Source organism: Antechinus flavipes, chromosome 3 (assembly GCF_016432865.1).
Source record: "Antechinus flavipes isolate AdamAnt ecotype Samford, QLD, Australia chromosome 3, AdamAnt_v2, whole genome shotgun sequence".
NCBI lineage: Eukaryota > Metazoa > Chordata > Mammalia > Dasyuromorphia > Dasyuridae > Antechinus > Antechinus flavipes.
Genome location: NC_067400.1, coordinates 595,356,569 through 595,378,170, shown reverse-complemented (window position 1 = coordinate 595,378,170; position 21,602 = coordinate 595,356,569). Strand labels below are relative to the sequence as shown.

General features: G+C 53.3%; 1 protein-coding gene across 1 annotated transcript in view; it reads left to right on the top strand.

Annotated features, from left to right (window-relative positions):
* The window catches only part of PEX14 (peroxisomal biogenesis factor 14), a 132,298-nt gene extending 114,954 nt beyond the window's left edge, over positions 1–17,344 (top strand). The window contains exons 5-9 of the mRNA XM_051988582.1: positions 1,690–1,775; positions 3,827–3,929; positions 5,074–5,171; positions 15,101–15,192; positions 15,989–17,344. Coding sequence (XP_051844542.1) covers positions 1,690–1,775; positions 3,827–3,929; positions 5,074–5,171; positions 15,101–15,192; positions 15,989–16,454 — 845 coding nt within the window. The 3' untranslated portion in view covers positions 16,455–17,344. The remainder of the gene's footprint in view (positions 1–1,689; positions 1,776–3,826; positions 3,930–5,073; positions 5,172–15,100; positions 15,193–15,988) is intronic.
* The last annotated feature ends 4,258 nt before the right edge of the window (positions 17,345–21,602 follow it).

The window sequence follows — 21,602 nt, the reverse complement described above, 5'->3', positions numbered from 1 at the left end:
TGGAGAGCATTATCACGCAGCACAGTCCGAGTTCTCCTTCCCTCTGAAAGCCCTTGGGCCAGCGGGAGCCCTCCCCAGCCCTGCTTTTCCTTCTCTTCCCTTTTTGCCACCAGACAGAGTTGTATCACCCATCTCCAAAACGAGTGAAATGGCATTTCGGCTTCTTGTCTTTATAGACTCTCTGAACTTTAGGAAAGATCATTCTGGTCCCTTTTCATTAATAATGAAAACCAGAGGGCAATAAAATGTTCTTAGCGTGAGCATGGCAGGAACGGAGGGAGCGATGAGAGAGGTGAAGGGTGCTTCTGACAAGGAACTACAGGTGTTTCTCAGCTCTGCATGGAGGTCAGGGCGCCTGGAAGGCGGGAGCCGCTCGCGCCGCTCGGCTGCTTGCCGTGGCTTTAACCCCTTGGGGCGGGGAAGAGTGTGCTTGGGAAGGTGGGTGGCCCTGCTTTCGACCCCATTGTTGCCTCGCACCTTGTGTGTGAGGGGGTTTCCGAGTAACAAAGGGGATGGAGTGAGTTCTGTTCATCGCGCCCTAAGTAAGACCAGTGAGTTCTGACTGGCCCAAGGAGTCGATGCTACGCTTCTCCCTCCCGGTGTGGGGCGTTAGTACAAGTGCAGCCTGGGGACCAGCCCCCTCAGCTGAACCTCTGGCTCCCTCGGGTGTGTGAGATCGAGGGCAGGGATCCGGCAGTCGGCCTTCCCTGCCCCTGACAGCCGAGCTAATTCTTTAAGCAGCTCCTTGTTTTCTGGTGGGTGTCCTTGGGAGACATAGTTGGCCCCGAAGCCTTCGGAGCCTCTCGGAGTCAGGGTGTGAGTTCTCGGGGACTTTGGCCTCGTTTTATGACGGGTGGGGATCTCCAAAGGTCCGGACTCCCTGGATGAGCCGCCCCCCTTGGAGGATGTGTCCTGGATTCTGGAAGGAAGGGTTAGGGAAAGGCTGCCCCGTTACTGTTTTATGAGGGCAGCTCCGGGCAGGCCTTGCTTTGGTAAACCTCAGTCTGAATTCCACAGGCGTTGAGGGAGGGAGGGAGCGTGGTGGCCAAGGAGAGACACTTCCAGGCATCTCGATCGATGGATGGAGCCTCGGTCTCTTGGAGGAGTCCATTGAACAGCTGAGCAAGGTCTGGGGGCGGGAGGCCCACACCTCTGCCGAGCCCTGGGAAGGCTCCGGCCGGGGATCCGCCTTGGTTGGGCTGTTGGCCAGAGGCCCCCTCAGTGTCCGTGCCCACATCCTGCTACTGAACTTTCAGAAAGATCATTCTGCTGCCTCTGGATTATTCATGAAAACCCTGGGCATGATAAGGGCCTCGCCAGCAGCCGGAGCGGGGCAGGGCGCGAAGCCGCTGAGCCGCGTGGGGTCTGGCTTCCACTGGGCCCTCTGCTGAATTCTGGGCTCCTTTAAGGGTCAGGAGCCACATTGCTCTTCTCCCGAATCCTGTCTTGTGACATCAGTGTGAGGGAAACGCCATTTAGGGAAGGGGGTTGGGGGCACTCCTGAAGCACTGGCCAGGAGCAGGGACGATCAGAGTGGGCCTGGCCTGCAGCTGGGGCCTTGAATTGGGCAGGAGTGCTGGACATCTCCTGGACCCTGGCAGGCGGGCTCCTTCCTCTCCCTCCCCTCCTGCTGGAAGGAGACGTGATGTCTGTTTCCCTCACCTGTGTCTCTCTCTCTCTAACCATTAGACCCTGCAGGTTCTAGATGGAGAGATTATGGGGCTCTGACCATCATCATGGCAGGGATCGCCTTTGGCTTCCACCAGCTCTATAAGGTACGTGTGGCTCTGGCTGAGGTCCCGCCTCATTTTCGGAGGCTACTTCCGCCGAATCCTTCCCCTTATCGGGCTGGAAGATCCCCTTCGCCCCCAGGAGAGCGAGGAAAGGTCATGACCACTATTTCCTTGTTAGCAGGGGACAAGTGAGCGAGCAGAGGATGACATGAAGGGAGCGCTAGCCCGAGCTCTCTGGGCTGTCCTGGAGCTGTTTAGAGCATATGCACGTTATGTTGCCTCTAAGTCTAAGATATTATTCACAAACAAAAAACTGCTCATGGAAGAAGGCCATAAATCTGCAGAAGCTTGGGATCTCACAGTGGGGTACCCCTCAGACAACACCCTTCAGAGGGGCGCTTGCTTCCAGGCTGACAGAGAGAAGGCCAGCCTAGGGTTTGAGGCCCCAAAGGCAGGAGGGCCCTGAGAACACAGCGTGTGAGAGGGTGAGTGGGGGCTGCTGTCTCCGCGCCCCCCCCCACCCTCTTTCTCCCCTCCCCCTCCAATTTACTTTCCCCACCATCCCCGCCCTTATTCCCCTCTAGGAGGGACGCTTTTTCCACTCTTGAGAATCACGTTTTGTCCTAGAGTCCCATCATTGACAGGTCCAATCCACACTGGAATCCAGAGTCCTCTCAATCACCTTCAGCAAACTTGTTGAGAGTTAAGCTCTTGATAGGCTGGAAATCTCTTGCTCGGTTGCGTGAATCTCCAGGACTCGTAGTTTTGGTCTAACTCAACGGCTGGTGGCCGGCTAAAAGCCGTTCCTTCCAGTGCCAGAGGCGGATGTTTCAGCGTCAGACATTCAGAGCAAAGTCTGGTCCTGGCACTCTCCTTCGTGGGTTATTTGTTGTACACAGACACGGCAGCCTAAATACTGTATCACATTAGAAAGGAAATTCAACTCCCAAGTCTTTTCAAATAAGCACCTCCTATAATAAATAATACGTAACGGTTAAATAGCTGTTCACACAGCAGCCCCGTTGACAGAGCCTGGAAGACTCCTGCCTCTGGACTTCAGACAGAAGTGCGAGTCGGAAGGCTACCTGGGGATTGGGATCCCCATCGGGATCTCTGATGTCCCGGGTCAGGGCAGGTCAGCCCCACTCTCTCTTTTAGGTGGTCTTGGAGAGCTTGAGGGACTTGGGGATGGAAAAGAAGAATGGGCAAAGAGAGCAGCCCGGGACTTGACAGGCCATTATCAAATGATAAAATGGGAGGGAGGCCATGCATTTGCTCTCCCCGGGGCCTGGAAGGCTTCAGCCGGGCTCCCGCAGAGGACCCTCCCTCAGCTCGTGGCTGGGAACTTCCTGCCTTTGAACTTTCAGAGTTCCCCACTCCCTGGTAACTTTGCCATTGATGTGTTTGAGCGGCATTGTGGGCAAGAACTAATACCAGCCATTGGAAAAGCACTTTGCAGAATAGACTTAGAAAATGCTTACGTAGAAATGTGAAATGATGGGCTTCACTTAGGAGCGGTTCCCACAAACCCCTTGTGAGTCACCTCCTCTTCCCTTCCCAGTAAGAAACTCTTAATGGAGAAGTTGCAGTTTCTTCTCTTGAGGGGTCCAAGGAGAGAGTTTAGAGACACCTGGTGGGCCCAAATCCCCCCCTTTCCAGAGCTGGTCAGTGAGACATCTGCTGAGTTGGGCTGGGAGGCAGCTTTGGGAGCTGGCTCCTGGGTGGTGCTGGGGCACGGGGCAGTCCCTCTGCATTCCTGCCTTTGGGGTCCATGCCCTGGCAGCCGGATCCGCCCCCTCTTGTTATTGGGCAGCACCTTCTTCTTTGGCTCCATGACTTCTCCTCCATCCCTGAACCTCCTGCATTTGAGTCTGGGTCTGGAGGGTCACTCAGAGGTTATTCCAAGAGCTCACAGACGGGCGGTGGGCCTCCTGGGACCCCCCTCCCCAGCCATAGACTCTGCCTCAAGCTGGCAGAGCAGAAGAAGGGGCGGCTTTGGAGGGAAGGCCGTAGTGGGGGCGACAGGGAGAAGCGAGGGGCAGGGAGCTGAGGGCGAGGGCCCCGCTGACTGACACCCGTCCTGCTTCTTGCAGAAGTACCTGCTCCCTCTGCTCATGGGAGGCAAGGAGGACAGGAAGCAGCTCCAGAGAATCGAGGCGAACATCTCGGAGATGAGCGGCAGCATGACGCAGACAGGTAGACTGATGGCTCCATCAGCTCGCCCCTGTGAGCCCCCCGTGTGCGCCCCCCCCCCCCACCCTCCGCCTCCACTCTATGCGGTGACTTCATTTATCTGCTCGAGAATCTGTTCACATTTGCAAATGAAGCCGCCGTCATTTCGGTTTAATTTGAAATTGCTTGTTTACTGTCGGCGCGGCCTCAATTAATTATGTTTTTACGGAAAGGCTCCCAACCTCAGAATATTAATAAGGGGAATAAAATGACAGCCTTTCTAGGGGCTGTAAAGTTCATTTTTAATTTCTGCTTCTCCGAGGTTTTCAGGGGGGTTTTTCGGTGATTTTCCCCCCTTCCCTCTAAGAATTCAAAGCGGGGTCAAGAGAGTCTGTAATTACTGCGGCTCCCGCGACCCCGGCCACCTTCGCTGTTATTGACTCCACGGGGCTCTCGTTCATTACCCAGCACCTCGCGATGGCCCAGATTAGCTGGAGCTGGCCACGCCGGTGGGCTTCTTTTTTCCTTCATGAACTTGTTTACGGGATGGAAGGTCCAGATTAAAAACAAAGGCAGGCAGAGCAGCTTCCCGGACCTCCGGCCAAGAGTCTCTTTTGCCCTCGGCCCGGGGCTTGAGGGAGATTTTCCTTAGAAGTTGTCTGGAGCCTGTGCCCCGAAGGGTGGGGGTGGCAGGCCAGGGGCGGGGAAGGGAGCCCCCGAGACCCTCGGGAGGGCGAAAAGAGGGCCAGCTGGAGAAACCCACTTGCTGTTTTTAATCTTTCCTGGGCGGTGTTTATCAGGAAGGGAAGGGAAATCATTCTGTTTGAGAATTGGAAATTCTCTGCTATTTACACGTGCGAGGCCCCTCTAGATGAATGATGCAAACACCCTCGAAGTTGGGAGAGCTGAGCAAATCCTGAGTAGATCTAATTAGGAGGGAGAGGTTTTGGATGGATATACTGTTGCCTATAGACAAGTCTACAATGGAAAGATAAACTAGAAATACTGGAGGTTAGATGCAGTGCAGGTAGATTGCCCATAGTGCCGATGAATTATAAGGGGGAGAGAGGGAGCGGGAGCGTCCCTCGATAAATTAGAGCTGGAGCAGAGGGAGAAGGGAATCTCTGTGGGCCAGCTGCACTGAGCTGTTACTGCTTTTTCCCTGCAGTGACTCAGTTACAAGCGACGTTAGCCTCTGTCCAAGAAATTCTGATCCAGCAGCAACAGAAAATCCAGGATCTTACCCAGGAACTGGCTGCCTCCAAGGTACTTCCGGTCTCGGTTCATTTCTCCTTGTGTGCCGCGGGCTGCCCTCCTTAGGCCCTGACCGTGCCCTCAGCCCGCTCAGCAACAGCCACATCCCCGCACTGGTCAGGTGGCCACGGCCGGCAGCACGGCGTGTCCGAGGGAGGCCGCCCTGGCCTGGGCCTCCGCTGTTGGGGCGGGGGGCGGGGGGTCCTTGCTTCTGTGCTTCTCCTTTATACGCTCCCCAGGGAGCTCTGCTCTCTTCTGGGACGTATACCGGGGCCCAGCCCCCAGCACACACTGGTGCTCAGTAAATGCTGACTGAGTGAATGAGTGAAGGTTTTCCGGCCTCGGGCATGGAGCCCTCTCACTCTGAACCCTTCTGGCCACTGCGCCAGCCTGGGATTTGGTGACAGAGCGGAGGGAGCGAGCGCCAGACCTGACGTGGAAAACCCGAGTTCAGATCCAGCCTTTGACTGCTAGGGGGGCGGCAAGCTGCTCAGCCTCTGTATGCCGCGGGCAGGGGGAGCTGCTTGTGTGATGCCCAGGGACACGGGAGTCTCTTTGCCACTCTACGGCGATGGCCAGGTGGCGACGCAGAACAGATTGGGGACGGCGGAGAAGAGCCAGAGGACAGCTTGGCTGTACAAACCAATCAAGAGACTGTGTTAAAAAGCAAAATGTCCACAAGGCCGATTGCTCCCTGACAGCCTCCCCTCACCCAGAGGAAGCAAGTAGGGCCCCCACGGGGCGGACTCCTTGCTTGGGGCAGGGAGCGCGTGTAGGTCTGTTTAAATCGACAGTTTGAGGACATCTTTCCTTCTTTCCAGTGCAGAAGGTTGTTATCCTGGGGCTTCTCCCCGGGGTGGAGGGTGTGGTACTGTTGTCTCCTCTGATCTAAGTGGTTCTGTTTGCCCTGGGGTAGAGCATTGTCGCGCCCTCCTTTGTCTGGGCTCCCGTGTCACTCCGTCGCCCCCCTCTCAGGTTCTGCTCTTCTCGGGGACTCGTTTCTTCGTCGCTCAGTGGTTACTGCTTAGTCTACCTCAGGTGCATGAGTTGTGGGCCTCCATTAGGTCAGAGGCTCCATGAGGGCAGGAGCCACATCTTTTTATCGTGAGGGCCTTTTGTCACCTGATAGACCCTGGGCTTCAGGCGCCATGATCTCCAACTGGGCATCCCCCACAGAAAGGGCCATGGCCTGCCGAGGGGCCACATGGACACTGACATTCAGTGCCTTTGGATTGTCCCTGCCTGGCGTGCAGCCTGCGTGCCCCCATCCCACACACAGAGCTGCCACGGGCTCCCTCCCAGCTCGTTTGTGGCCAGTGGCCACTGTGCACCATGGAACTCTCTCCGTGCAGTAGGACCCACACGGCGGCACAGCCATAAACAAACCGTGAAAGCCAATTTATGGTCACAGCTCTGTTATCCTTTGGAGCTGTGGCCTGCCAAGGGCCTGAAGCCATTCCGGAAATTGGAAAACTGTTTTCAGGTCTTAAGAATTAAGATTAAGACCACATGTTGGGTTCTGAGAAGGGAAAGGGCACGGGAATTCTGCTTGGTGGTTTAGAACAGCCTTTAAAAGTTTCTCGCACTTTTTTTTTTTTTTAAAAGAACCCTCTCTCCTCCCACCCCTTCTCATTTTCTCCTACTCTGAAATGTAAAGCATGCTGTTTGGGTATCTAAAACCCATGTGTACGAAGACTTTGGTAACCCCATAAACCAAAGAGCAAAAGCTGTGTTTTCTCAGCTGTAATGTAAGTTTTTATATCTGCCTTCCAAACTCCTACTGGAGCACTGTAAAAAATTAAAAAGAGAAGCTTTAAGTAATTAAAAAACCTACATAAAACCGAAGGCTCTGAGTTTTCTACAACTGTTTTTTAAAGAGACTGGCTAAAAAGCCCCAGATGTCAGATTTTATTTCTAAATCCTAGGCATCTGGCACCATATGCGTTTGGAAATTTGAGTCCTTTGCGGGCCGGTAAGTAGAAATTGCTCCCTTGTTAATGTGCTGCTGTAGCTTTCAAGGTCTTAGAGAAGCCAGAACAGTGGCGGCTCCTGGGTTCTTGCCTGTCTGATGGCTTGGAGTGTGAATCCCAAGGGAATACACTCTTGCAATTGAGTGTGTGTGTCAGGAGTGCACTTCTCTAACCAAAGCCCCTCCAAACCCAGCTTCTTAGTTCTGGAAGCAGTGGAGGCAACGCTCCCTGCAAAAGGTCCTTGAGGAGCGCCAGCCCACAAGCTCCGGGAAGGTTCTCCTCGCCGTCTCGGGACCCCTACCGGCACCGCCAGCCACTTGTTTATTTCTCAAATATTTATTGAGCTTCTCTTCTACACACGACCCTCTGTTTATTCTTCTTGGGCTGATGTCTCTTCCCACCCTTCTGTATTTTTATTTGAATTGTCTGGGTTGGCCCTGTGGCGGGGTAATAAGGGACAGAGAAGAGAAATTTAGGAGTGATCACCTTCCAGGGAGCCCACATTAATTACTCATTCAAAAACAACTTGGAGATTGACTGGAGTCGATGTGCCTCACGTCAGGCACACTTGTGGCCTTTAAAATGATTTCATCCAACTGGCTTTGGCATTTGTAAAAACCGTTTCTGTGGTGGCTGTCCTGTTCTCCGTCCACTGCAGCGGGAATCGCTGGAAGGAAACGGGAGAGGATGTTGGGTTGGGTAATTATTACTCCTTGGTGCACCATGTGGTTTCTGCTCTTAGCAGGGAAAGTATTGGAAATTAAGTCTTTTGGAACAGTTTCTTTTAAACTGGGAAATATTTAAATCTATTCTAGCAGAATATAATCATGCTCAGAGGCCCAGAGATGATGACCATTACTTCCCATGTGGTGGCTTTCATTCAATTTATTAAGTTCCTACTATGTGACTTCAATTAAGTTGTAGACAGTGAAAAAATGACCACAGACCCCGCATTGCCTGGAGTGAAGCCATTGCCACAATGCGGAGGCCTAAGGAGTCTGAAACCACTGGAGGCATGAAGCCCTCGGTTTCCAGATCGAGTCTGCAAATATAAATTCATTTGAAGATCTTGTGGAGGAGGACAGAGAAGAATGACAAGTGGTTTTTGTCTTGGAAAACAGCAAAATCAGGTGGAGGGGAGGAAAGCAAGTTTTTTCAAAGCTTGACATGAGACACAACGGAGTTTGATTGTCCAAAGAACAAGCCTGGCAGAGACTGAAGGAGGGTGAGAAACAACTGGAGAACCAAGCTGCCGTATTAAGACTCATTAAAACTTAGGGCCCTGTTTGTTGTGAAGAAGCAGTGATGTTCACAAAGCAAATAAGGGGAAGGTCGCTGCCCCGGGCCAATGACAGGGAGGACAGAGGGGGAGATGCCCACAGGTTGGACTGTGTTGGGTGTGAATACAAAGGGGGATCAGAGGCTCTCAGCAACTATCCATAAAGTTGGATACTTTCTCATCTCTCTAAAACTTTGGGAGAATGAACTTTCCCTGTACCCAGGAGGAAAACAGCATTTTGCAAATGTTCTCTGTGACAGAAGTTGCCTTCATGGTGAAAGGTTCTGAGGTCCTGCCATGGCACCTCTAAAGGCAGCTGACTCGGCAGCGCTGGATGCCCCTTGAGATGTTTCTTCTCAAAGAGTGTGTCCCGTACGTATGGTGGTCAGCCAGCAGACATTAAGTGCTTGCTGTATGCGCCGGATGCCCTACAAAACACGGAGGGGCAGAGGGATACATGAATTGTCTCCGCCCTCAAGGAGCTTACAGTCTCCTGGGGGAGAAAACAGACGTGTGCGGGCACATGCAAAGTGGTTGCAAAATGACCAGAGAGAGGCCCTGCAGGCTCCTCAGCCATGCGAGTAATAGAGTGTGGGTGTGTGCCTGGACAGCCACAGTTCTAGCTGGACCCAGAATTAAATGAGGAGAGTTGGCTGCGATGCGTTTGGAGAATTGTGTAGCTCTTTAATTGATTCTAGGCTGCTCTCTGTTGTAGAGGTGTCATTTTAACATCAGCGTTCTTTGGTGATGTTCTGTAGCCGTGACTCATCCCACAGGAAGCAAAGTGACTGGGCCCAAAGTCCGACAGGAGCTTCCAGTGCTTGGCAGGATGACCAGAGGGCACACAGCCTCACATGTTCCCGGCCCATTGTCCCTGTGCCAGAGGGAGCACCAAGGGTTGCTGGAGGCCGAGAACGAGGCCCAGAGGCTGGCCCCGTGGACACTCGGCTTAGGGGAGGACATGGGTGAGAGTCACGCAGGAGAAGGCGGCGGCGCCCCTGAAGTGCCAGGCAGGGGGCACAGCGAGAAAAGGCAATCCTGCTTGTCCGTGGGGAGCCCATTGCCTCCCCCCCGGTAAAGGGAAAGATTCAAAGGCCGTGAGACTCTGCCCCTGTCCCCGGCCGGCCTGAGGTAAGCATCTCGTGCAGCGACAAGAACGGAACGACCGCCATTTGTGCCATGCTCGGAGGTCTGACAGCTACGCTATCCCCCCTCGTGAAGGAAAGCACTTCTATGACCCATGGCCAGGATTCTCGTCAGGGACACAGACACCCAGGATCTCACACTTGGGAGGGGCCTCAGAATCTATCTGGTCTGCTCAGTTTAGACCATAAAGACTGTGCAACAAGTAGGTCATTCAAAAAGGGGTCATCCGGCTGTCCATCCTCATGTGAGAGGGAACGCTCTGGACCTAGCCTTCGCTTTTTGGGAGCTCTTCTGCAGCTCCCACACCTGCTGCCCCTGACTCTTTCTTCCATCATCAACTCTGGAGTTCTCTCTTCTTTAGGCTAAATGTCCCTGGTTATTCCAGCTACTCCTCACATAGCATCATTTCAAGCCTCTTCACTGCTCTTGCTACTTTCATCTGAACACTTTCCAATGATTAATGCTCTTCCTAAAATGTGACCCCTGGGGACTTTTTAAACCACTCTTGACTCTGGAGAAAAATTCACAAGCGAGAGAAGACATCTCAAAAGACAAAATAAATTATTTCAATTGTAGACAATTGAAAAGTTTTTGTATAAACAAAATCAATGCAACTAGAATAAGAAGAGAAATAATTGAGTGGGAAAAAAATTTTTTTCATCTTTGTCAAGAGTCTGGTATCTGGGTAATTGATAGTAATTAGTATTTGTCTGGATTCCCAGGCAAATGACCAAGGATTGCAGACTGCCAGACAAATGAAAATGGCTAAAACGTCAGTATACATCTCTCAAAGCAACAGAGATCTTTTTTTTTGTGGAAGGAGAGGACTCTGGACAGAAACTTCTTCTTTTGAGACAGATTAGCAAAGTATCCTTCATTTATAATTGTCTAGAGCCCTAAAAAAAACTTGCCCATGTGTGATTTTCCCATGATCTCCTGATGAAAAGAAATAGAATGGTGTTGGAGGGGATATGGAGATACAAGCATATGTATGTATATACCACTTATGGAGTTATAAATTTTTGTAACCATTCTGGAAAAGTATTATGTAAGAAAAGTCACTAAATTCTTCATGACCTTTCATCCCATTATTGGGCTTTTACCTCAAAGAAATCAAACAATTGAAAGGATCCAAAATATTCGTAGTATGAATGAGTAATGAATTTGTATGAATGAATGAGTAAACAAGCATTTATTAAATGCTTACTATGTGCAAAGCACTAAGGAATACACACACACACAAATGAGGCAATCCCTATTTTGAAGGAGTTCACATTCTAATGGGGGAGATGTATTTAGAAGGGTTCAACTTCAAGACAGATGGAATGGTCCTTTAGTTGGTAACAAACTATTAAAAACTAAGTGGGAGTTAATCATTTGGTGACTGGATGAACAGATTGTGGCACACAAATGGAATTGTGCTGTAAGAAACGAGGCATAAGAGGGATTTTAAAAAGTGTGGGACTTCCAGTGTGAACAACAGAAAAGGCCACAAAGCCGGCATGGTAGTGTGCACGGTGGCCACTCTGCTCGTCATTGGGATGTCCGTCTTAGAGAGCCAGCTTTCTCAGGGTAGGGGAGATTATGAATGAGTGACCTGTGGTCTTTATTTCTACTAGTTTTCCTTAAGTATTTTGCTTTGGTCCAGAAGAGGGTTCAGAAAAGGGATGATGAGAAGGAGATTGAGTGAAAAGGACTCTAATGTGCCAAGAAGAGGCCATAATGAAATTTCAAATAAAATCAGGTTCCTGGAAGTGAATCCCGTATTTCAGTTTTAGCCTGGCCAGTATGACTTCCAGAAATGGATCCTCTGTCCCTCTTTTTGATGTCATTGGTAGGTTTTTTCAGGGAGACTGCTAGGTTATACAGTTGGCTGACAATCTATTACATTCCTGCATCTCTTTCCTAAGGACTGTTGTTGAATCCTGTCTCAACTTGTCCTTGTGACCCTGGTGTTTTGAGGTGAGTGTTCCAGCCTTTCGGGATCTTTTGGACCCTGACTCGGTCATCTTGATTCCTCAGGAGCTTTCTCGCCTAGCTTGACGTCATCTGCAAATTTGATAAGTGTGGGACTATGGCTTATTCAGAAAAATGTTAATAGTACAGAACCAAGCAGAGATTTCTGGGGCACTTCACTGGAGGCCTCCTAAGTTTACATCTTTCCATTAATTGCTACGCTTTGGGTCCAGCCGTTTAACTAGTTCAGAATCCACTTAATCATGTTGTCATCTTGCTCACATTTTTCCTTTTCCATAAGAATAGCATGAAAATATTTATTAAATGCTCTGATAAAATATAGGGAAATGATAATTAGGACATTTTTCTGATTAATGAACAAATGGATGGATGAAGCATTTATTAAACTCTTACTGTGTACCAGACATGGTGCTGAGCTTTGGAGATATAGATGCAAAAGGCAAAACAATCCCTGTCCTCAAGAACTAGTTTCTGTTGGGGAAGACAAAACACTAAGTGAAGTGGTGGGCCGGGGTAGGAGAGGGGGAATTTATGATCAGAGAATTTACAGGGACAGTGAGCAATTGATTGAGGGCCCTAAAACATGGGTCCGTGTGCATCAAGTGGAGTCTCCCTAGTCCTAAGCCCAGAATTGTGTGTGTAGTATGAGCTAAGGAACTTAGCATGAAGCAGTGAGGGGCAGGGGTCTGCTTGGGCTAGAAAGGCTGAAGTCCCCCTGCCCCCAGTGAGAAGCTCAGAAGGGGTGGATGCTGGCCCAGAAGTGGGGGACAGAAGTGTCCCAGGCCACTCTCTGGGGAGCGCCAACCACCTGCCAGCTAGTGACTGTGCTGGCCTATTCTCACCCTGTGCCTTTGGCCATCAGCGGGAGTCGGGCTTACCTGGCGGTAGTTTGCACACTCGTTTCTCTGCACGTTTTAAAGAAAACAATTGGGGCAGTTGCTCTTTTCCAGTCACGTGGTACGTCTCCTGATAGACGATCCCTTTCAAAGATTATTGACAAAAGCCAGGCCATCACATCTGTCAGTTCTTTTATTACTCTGGGTTCTGATTCATTTGGGTCTGGTGACTTGAATTCATCAAATCATCAAGGGTAGCTCGATGCTGTCTTACTGTTTCCCTAATTATCTCAGATGTCAGCTCCCTGTTAGCCATTTCTGTTCTCACTTTTCCAGTACAAAGATAATTTTCTTTGGCAGGGAAAACAAACAGAATATCAGTCAGTCAGTCATCAGGTATTTGTTAGGTACCTGGCTGCCTGTGAGGGGCTGGGGATTCAGAGAAATGGAAAGCCAGGCCTTGCCCTCAGGGAGTTTACATTCTAATGGGGGACCCCTTGTGTCAGGAAGGGGGAACATACAAGATGTGTAAAAGTAAATGCAAGGTCGGCCTACGAGAGAATGGCCTTCTGCAGAAATCAGTGTTTGGGCAAGTCTTAAAGGAGGTCAGTGATCCCAAAAGTTCTTGGTGAAGAGGGAGGATACCCCGGCAGGGACCGGAAGGTGACAAGTCCAGCTGGATGTCGGAGTTTGGGGAGTGGAGTAAAGCATGAGAAGGAGCCAGACTGGAATGGGCTTTAAATGCCAAAGAAGAGTTTGTATTTATGAATGAAGCAGTGGATCTCTTCTGTTTCACTTACCATCCATCCAAACCAAGGGGCTCTCCACTCCCTGCTTTGATTCTCCACTTTTCCCCAGGACAGCCTGGGGATTTTAGCAATCCTGATATTGGTAGTTGTTAATAGTAATCACATTGAATCCTTCTTTGTCCCTCTGGCCTCCCCAAAGCGTACACCAACAATCTTTCAAGGCTATTCTTTGGGGTGCATCCCCCCTTCCATTTTCTGTGCATGGCTTGGAAAACCCAGGTTAGCTCCACATCAGTCTCCTAGCAGAATGACTCTGTGCCTTCCGGAGTTCCTTCTTTGGAATTTTCACTTCTTCCTGGGCTAACTTCCCACATAGAATCCTTGGCATCCGTTGAAACCTCCTTTCACAAAGGCTGCATTCTGTTGGTCAGATGATGTCTACCTCCTTTCCCTTCTCCTTTCCTTTTCCCCTCCTCACCTCTCCCTTCTCATTTCCTCTTATCACCTATTCAGAAATGGAATCTTCTTTTCCCGAAAGGTTCTTCCCATCCTTTCTACCTCAGCTGCCAGACCCAACTTGGTAATGATCCCAGAATAGAACGTGACCTGAACCCAAAGCCATGGTCCTTTCCACTACCCATGGCTGCCATTGATGGGCAGGATTTTGTAGGATCATGGGCAGGTGAGTTAGACAAACGAGCTTTCCCAAAATTACTTGTGAATCTAGCAAGGAAAGATGATCCTGCTCTGTGGGCTCCCTGGCAGATGGAACATGGGTCTCGAAGGTTCATCATGGAGGACCCTGGTGGTCTTCATGCAAGCAAAGCCTTAGACTGGACAGTTCATGGCCAGCTGGCTTAAAAGTGTCAGGAGCAGGACCCAGGACTCTAAGGTGAAATCTCTCTCTGTAATCAGACCTCCTGAGATGAGGTGGTGCTTGGGTAAGCAGCGGGTTAGGGAGGCCCTCGGGGGCTATCAGGCTCAGTCCAGGCAGAAGCGTAACCCCCAGCAGCCATTAGAGAGAGACTTCTGCTGTCTGTCTCCCCGGCCCGTTCTGCTGTCAGGCGGCCCTGACTCCACCAGCCTCTCTGCAGCTTCCCTCGGGCTCCTGCTTCTTGCTTCCCCGGAAGGCCCTTCCTCAGGGAAGGGAGGCTTCCTTCCTTTGGGCCAGTGATCCCTGAAGGTCCTTCTCCGCGCCCCGGTCGCCTCCTCAGGGTCCTTTTCAGAGCCGGGCTTGTTCACAGCCACGGCCCCCTCCCCGCTTCCTGGGAGCCCTCCAGCCCCAGCCTGCCAGGATGAAGGCGACCGGGCCGAGGGGGGGGGGGGGGCACGTCGGTCCTTGGGCCGGCTGAACGTCAGCCTGGCTTTTCTCTGCGCTCCCCCAGCGCCTGTTGGGCAGCTTTATGCAGAGCCAGCATTGGAGGAACGTGCCCCTCTTGCTCTCTCACCCGCTCCCTTATCATTTCCCGGTCATGTCTGACTCTCTGTGACCCCACTGGGGTTTTCTTGGTCGGCCGCTTCCTTCTCCGGCTCATTTTACAGATGGGGGAGCTGAGGTATACGGGGTGAAGTGACTTGCTCGGGGTCGCCCGCCAGGGAAGGGTCTGGGGCTGGATTTGACCTCGGGAGGAGGGAGTCTTCTCTTGGCCCAGGCCTGGTGCTCCATTGTGCCCTGTCGCTGCCCCATTCACAATCCTCTCCCTAGTTCCTAGCCCCTGAGGGAGCCTGAGGGCAGCAGCCCCCGTCCCCCGGCAGAATGCTCTGGGATCCTACCGGCCGCTAGAGGTCCCCGACCCCCGTTTTATCTGACTATCTTGTGCGAATCTCACCTGCACTAATGTGTCTCCCAAGAGAACTTTGAGCTCCTTGAGAGCAGGGGCTATTTGCCCTCCTGCCCTGGAGCCTTCTGGGTCCCGGGCGCTGCCTGGGCCTGGGGGTTGGAGCCACTTGTGACGACCTCCCCCCTCCACCTTCTGTCTTTCAGGCCACCACATCCACCAACTGGATCCTGGAGTCACAGAATATAAATGAACTCAAGTCTGAGATTAATTCCTTAAAAGGACTCCTCCTGAACCGGTATGGAGGGGCTGGGCTGGGAGCTGGTTGCACACTGAGCTGGGGAGGTAGTGCTCCTGAGAGTGCTCCGCGTCTCCCGAGGGAGAGGGGGCCGGCCCAGGCTGTCGTCCCGACGCCTCCCCACGCGCTGGCCCGCGAGGCTCGCCCTCCCGCAGCGCCTCCGCACCTAGAGGGCCCCGTGTCTTAGCGGGTGCCAAACAAGAGGCTGCGCCCCGAGCTCGCCACTCCGAGCGTCTCCCATAGCCCTTTTCTCCTTCTCTCCTAGGGCCCGTATTTTCAGTAGGCGCTATTGACCTTCCCTGACAGTGGTCTTTGGAAAAGCGGAGGGGTGGCTTTAGGGAGGGAGTGAGCTTCCCGGCCAGCCTTCCACACTGGTCACCTCCTTGTCTGCCCAGAAAAGGTGAAGCTCAGCAGGAGCGTGCGAGGGGACGGGTCCCGGCTAGGGAAGGGGGGGCAGCCAGTGCAGAAGGAAGAGGAGGCCGGGGGGCCAGGGCCGAGAAAGCTCGCCGTAGAACTTGTGCCGTTGGAGGCTCTGGTGCAGCACGGAGGCCTCGCTCCGGGGAGACGGGAGACCCTCGTTAGCGGCCAGTCCGGGAGGCGGGGGGGCTGGCGCTTCCTCAGCTGGGCCTTGGCAGCTCCTCCCTGTGGCTTCTGGACATGGCCCGGCCAGGGCTGGGGGGCGGGGGGCACCTGTACGTGTGTCTGGTGTCTGTCTGTGTGTCTGTGTGGGATAGAGGGGAGGGAGACCCGGGCAGAGGGCGCCCTCTGACCCGCCCCGGCCTTGTCGTCCCCCCAGGAGGCAGTTCCCCCCGTCCCCTTCCGCGCCCAAGATCCCGTCCTGGCAGATCTCGGTCAAGTCCTCGTCGCCCTCCAACCCCACGGTGGCCAACCACAACAGCAGCAGCGACATCTCCCCCGTCAGCAACGAGTCGGCCTCCTCGTCCCCGGTCAAGGAGAACCACAGCCCCGAGGGCTCCAAGGTCAACTACCACCTTCTGGGCCCAGAGGAGGAGGGGGAGGTGGTGATCGACGTGAAGGGCCAGGTGCGCATGGAGGTGCAGGGGGAGGAGGAGAAGCGAGAGGACAAGGAGGAGGAGGAGGAGGAAGAAGAGGAGGAGGAGGAGGACGTGAGCCATGTGGATGAGGAAGACTGCCTGGGGGTCCAGACCGAGGACAGGAGAGGGGGAGACGGGCAGATCAACGAGCAGGTGGAGAAGCTGCGGAGACCCGAGGGGGCCAGCAATGAGAACGAGATCGACTAGGACCGCCTGGGCCTCCTTCCTGCCACCTGCCCCTCTACAGCCCCTTCCTCTTTCCTGGAGCGCTCCCCGGGAGCCACGGGGATGGAGCGGCCCCAGCGTGCTCGGTGTGCCGACTTCCCCGGGGGCCGCCGAGCAGTGAGGCCGCCTCTCCTGCCCCGCCTCGGCCCCTGGGGACCACCCCCCCAGGTCTTTGCCTGGGTCCAACCGGGGCCTTGGTGGGTCTTCCCGAGTTCCGGCTTTTCTGAGCCCCCCCTCAGTCTCAGCTCTGTCCCTCCCGTGCCCCACGCCCCCATCACCCACACTTTGTCCCTAAAACCAGTCTAGCCTTTGAGATCTGCGAGGCGCGGGTCTGGGGTCAAGGGGCTCCACGGTGACCCCCGTCCTTGGCGGCGGTCTGGTCTCTGACACCACCAGGCGTGACGACAGATGGTTTCCTCACCTGACTCCCAAGTCCGTGGGTGAGAACGAAGGGCCGAGGAAAAGGTTCTCCATCGCCACCCTCCTGCCCGTTGGGCACAGCGGGCATCCGGCTGCCCGCCCATCATCTCTGACAGGGGCGGCTCCATCTCCCCTTTTCTTTGGGGGTGCCCGGGAGCCCCAAGGCCCTCCCACACTGAGCTGTTCCGCTCGGCCTCTCCCTCCCCCCGGCGACCCCCCGTTGTCCTCCTGGAGAAGCGTGACCGCCCGTTTCTGCCGCATCATGTTCTCGCTGGGCCCAACGGCGACGCACGATCCCTCCCTGCGCAGGAGCCGTGGCCAAGCGCTGCCCGGAACACCCGAGCCCGCCCTGCTCCCGAGAAGCCGCGCTCGTCTGTGTGATCATGTATAGATTCCAGAATATAAGATAAGACTGTATATAATTGTAATAAATAGGAGGTACCACTATTTAATCCTGACTCCTCATCGTTTTGTTTGGGGGCAGAACTCGCCCGAAGGGGACACTCTGCCAGGGGCGGCACGTGTGGCGTCTCACTGACCCCAGTCAGCCCAGAGTCAGGGTGGGGGGACCTCGAGGACTAACCAGTCCTTGCCTGACAGCAGCCAGATTAACAGCTGGCGAGTGTAAGGGGCAGAGCTGGATGTGGACGCAGGCGGTCGGGCCGCAGGCCTCGGGCCAGCCCGGCTCGGCCCGCTTAGGGAAGCGCAGCCAGGAGGCCGGAGGGCCCGGGACGTTCTGGGGCTCCCCATGACTATACAGAGAATGCCCGGGATGCCTGCCTTCTCTCTCCTTCCCTCTCCTTTCCCCCGCCTCCCTTTAGTGTTCACAGAGCCTTGGGCTGAGACCAGAAAACCCCCAAAGTGTTAGGGGGAGCCCTGTTGCCCAGCAGTGCCCCCCACACCCCGGCCTTGAAAGGATTCCAAGTAGGGACTCACCCGGAGACCCGCTGCTCCCTGAGTGCGCACAGGCGCTTTGGGTGGGGGAAGTGCTTGGGAAACGGCAGGCGGAGAAATGTGGGAGAGGCGTCTCTGCGCCATCCCGGCATGGGGGCTCCCGCAGGCTCCCTTCTGTTCCCACCCTGGGGGCCTGCGAGGCGACGGCCCCTTCTGCTTCCCACTCGGCAGTTCTCTGGGGGCGGTGACCTGAAGGGACTCGGGCCTCGTTATTCTCACTGACCCCAAAGCCCTGGGGTTGGGGAGTCAGGGGGCCCGGGCGGGAGAGGCCGGGGGTGGGGAGTCAGGGGGCCCGGGCGGGAGAGGCCGGGGGTGGGGAGTCAGGGGGCCCGGATGGGAGAGGCTGGGGGTGGGGGAGTCAAGGGGCCCGGGAGGGAGACGCCGGGCTGGGGCCTGGGTGGGAGAGGCTGCGGGCAGGGTGGCGGAGGCCTGGAGAAGACCTGGGAGGGAGACACTGGGCCGGGGCCTGGGTGCTGCCATCTCTAGGTTTCCCCTCTGTCCCAGACTTTGACCCCGTCCCCTGGAAGCAGCGCGCTCGATGCCATTTCTAGCTTCTGTTTGCGGTCTCGGCGCTCCGGTCTCGCGGGCCTCCTCCCCCGTTAGCCGCCCCACTGCGCCCAAGGATGCGGCCGGCAGAGGCCGAGGTAAGTCGGGTGGGGGCATCGAAGGCCAGCTTGGTGATGCCGACGGAGTCAGGAGCGGAGACTGCCCCAGCAGGAAGCCAGAGCGGGGGGACATCTGTGGGCGCAGTGGGAATCATAGGAAGTCGGACTTGATTTCAACCTCCCAGGGAGGGAGGGAGCATAGTAGAGACCGGATCAGTGTCTATGAAAAAGATCTGGAGGTCTCGCTGAACGCAAGCTCAGAGTGAACTGTGGGGGGGGACACCAAGAAAGGGCCGGGATCTGGGATTTCATCAACGTAGGGAACTCCAGGAAGGAGCGTCGCTGGGGGCCCTCGAGGTTGGGACTCCCAGGTAAGCGGTAGGTGATTGCCCTCCCCCCTTCCCCCCCCCCCACCCGCACAGCCACGTGGGCTCCAGAATGAGGGAGGGGCGCTCGCGCCGGCCAGCCTGTTCAAAGCGGCCGCGCCTGGTTCGGCGCCGTGACTTGGGAGGGAAACGGGCGGTGGGGGCGCGCCGGATGTCAGCGTTCTTACACGGGGCTAAGTCCGTACCTGGGGGACTTAACGGTTCTCTGGGTCACTAACGTGCTCAGGACTTCCTGCCGTTCTGCAGCATTCACACCTTGAGAGCACATAGAAGGAGGAGCCTCAGCCGGGAGTCAGGCCGGGACTCTCAGGCCCAGGAGGACGAGCCACTCTCGGAGGCGGGGACAGATTCATTCCAGCTTCCACTCTGTGCTGGCAGGAGGTTCGGAGGAAGAGAGGCTGCAGCTGGCAGAGGCAAAGGAGGAGCGGCAGGAACCAAGGAGGGAGACGGCCTCTGAGAAAGCTCACCGGGCCCAAGGAAGAGAAAGTAAAGGATCTGGACTTTAACTCCTGGCTGCTTTTCGGGTGATCACTCTGAACTGAAACTAAGGCTGCCTCCAGAATCCCCGAGAAACCTCCCAGAGAATATTACATTTTAGAGAAGAACATTACATTTTGGCGCCCGAACGTGGGACAGACACGATCCCGATTTCAGTGGAAAAGTCTCCTCGACCCAGAAATTAGGGTGAGGACAACAAGGAAACTTTGTTAAAGGGCTAAAATATATATTAGCAAAAATGGGACAGATGTCTAGACAACAGCCTATTTTTCCAATACAAGGAAAATGTGTCGAAAGCTTGGTCATTTAGAAACTGTGCAGTACAGGAAAAAGAATTGGATCCAAAGGAGTGGAAATGAGTAGCAGAGCAACTATGTCAATTCTACAATGAAAATGGACCTGACTCAATTTCCATAGACACACTGAATACATACAATTTAATACAACTGGCTTCAAGAAATTATATGTGTTAGAATAAGGAAAAAGAAGAAAGGGCAGGAGGGGGAGGAGCCAACTAAACTAGGTGAAAAGGATGAAGAATCAGATAAGAATGGATTAAGTACAATTCTGAGTGTGAAGCTTCACAACAGGAGAAATTAGGTCATTCCCCATCCCTTGACCTCCCGCCCTCAATTAACCCTTCATGGGTGGAGGGGGAGAGACAGTGACACAACCACCTAAGAAGCAGCCTATGACAAGATGACAAAAAGCATTGGTTAAAGCAAAAAAAGGACAAGATGTATCTGATTTAATACATGCATACCCTGTGATTGAAGAGCTTGACTCTTCAGGTCAAAAATGGAGAAGAAACACTCCTTTTGATCTGGAAAAAATTAAGGATTTGAAAACAGGTTGCACTCTTTATGGGGCTACATCGTCTTATGTTAAGATGTTACTAGAGAGTTTGGCTTATGAAAGCTTAACCCCGAGTGATTGGAAATCCACAGAAAGGACATGTTCAGAACCTGGACAAAACTTGCTGTGGCTTTTGGAGTATCATGAATCATGTAGGATTCAAGCCCAACGAAATAGGCAAACAGGAATTAATGTGCAAATCACTTTTGACCAACTAGCAGGTGAAGGTCAGTATGGAGAGAATTCAGAGCAGACTAATTGCCCCACAACAGCTTATGAGCAGATCGCAACTGCTGCGCTAAAAGCTTGGGGTTCCCTCCCAGGAAAAGATCAAGGGAAACCTTCACAAAAATAGAGCAAGGGTCCAATAAGCCTTTTGCGGGTTTTGTGGGATATCTGCAGACAGCTGTAACAAGAACCATTGGAGAAAATACAGCTACAGAAACAATGACCAGACATCTGGCTAAGGAAAATGCCAATGAGGTTTGCAAAAGAATTATGGGGACTAGACAAAGATCCTCCTTTAGAAGAAATCATAAGGCGCTGTGCCACAGTGGGCACAAATGCTTATTAGACCCAGACCATGATGAATATGGAAAGACAAGGTCCCTCTTGGCAAAGGACTTCTAGAGAAACTTGTCGGTGTTTTCAGTGTGGAAAAGTGGGACATCTGAGAGCCCAATGCAGATATAGAGATAGGACGGGGTGAGAGAATAAAACCCAAAACCCCATGTCCAAAATGCAACCGAGGTTTCCACTGGGTCTCAGAATGTAGACTGACCCAGGGAAATGAGAGGTGGGGCCCAGCTCCAAGGTATCATACAAAAGACAGGTGGGGCATGATGGCAGCCGAGGTTACACCCAGAGAAGGTCAGGACTCTGATGTGATCTATCATCCAAAAAGCAATCACATGGCAGAAAGGGATTACAATTGGGGAGAATACAGGTTTTTAAACCAACAGGGCAGTGTCCAGTGCAAACAGCTCCAATGTAATTGCCAGGTAATGAGGAGAAATCCCAAAAGCGGTGAATACAAGGGATTAGATAAGTTACCTGCTTGGGAGAAAGGGTTTGCTTGCATTCCTACAGATGGAGAAGGAAACAGATGGGTGGCAATGAGCACCTGGAAAGAAACAGAAAAAGAGAAAGACCTCAAAACAAAAGAAAAGACCTAAGAACAAAATTTGCAGGAATCATTGGATTCCTTATACAAGATAAGACTGTTGCAGGACTTGAAAACCAGCAGGAATCATTGGATTTCTTGAGCTGAAAAATTGTTGATGAGACTATTGCAGGACTTCAAAACTTGCAGGAATTATTGGATTCCTGAGACATGAACTAATGGACAATGGATTCCTTTTGGACTATTTCTAGGACATGTATAATTCCTCGTGTTGATTCATGTTATTTGT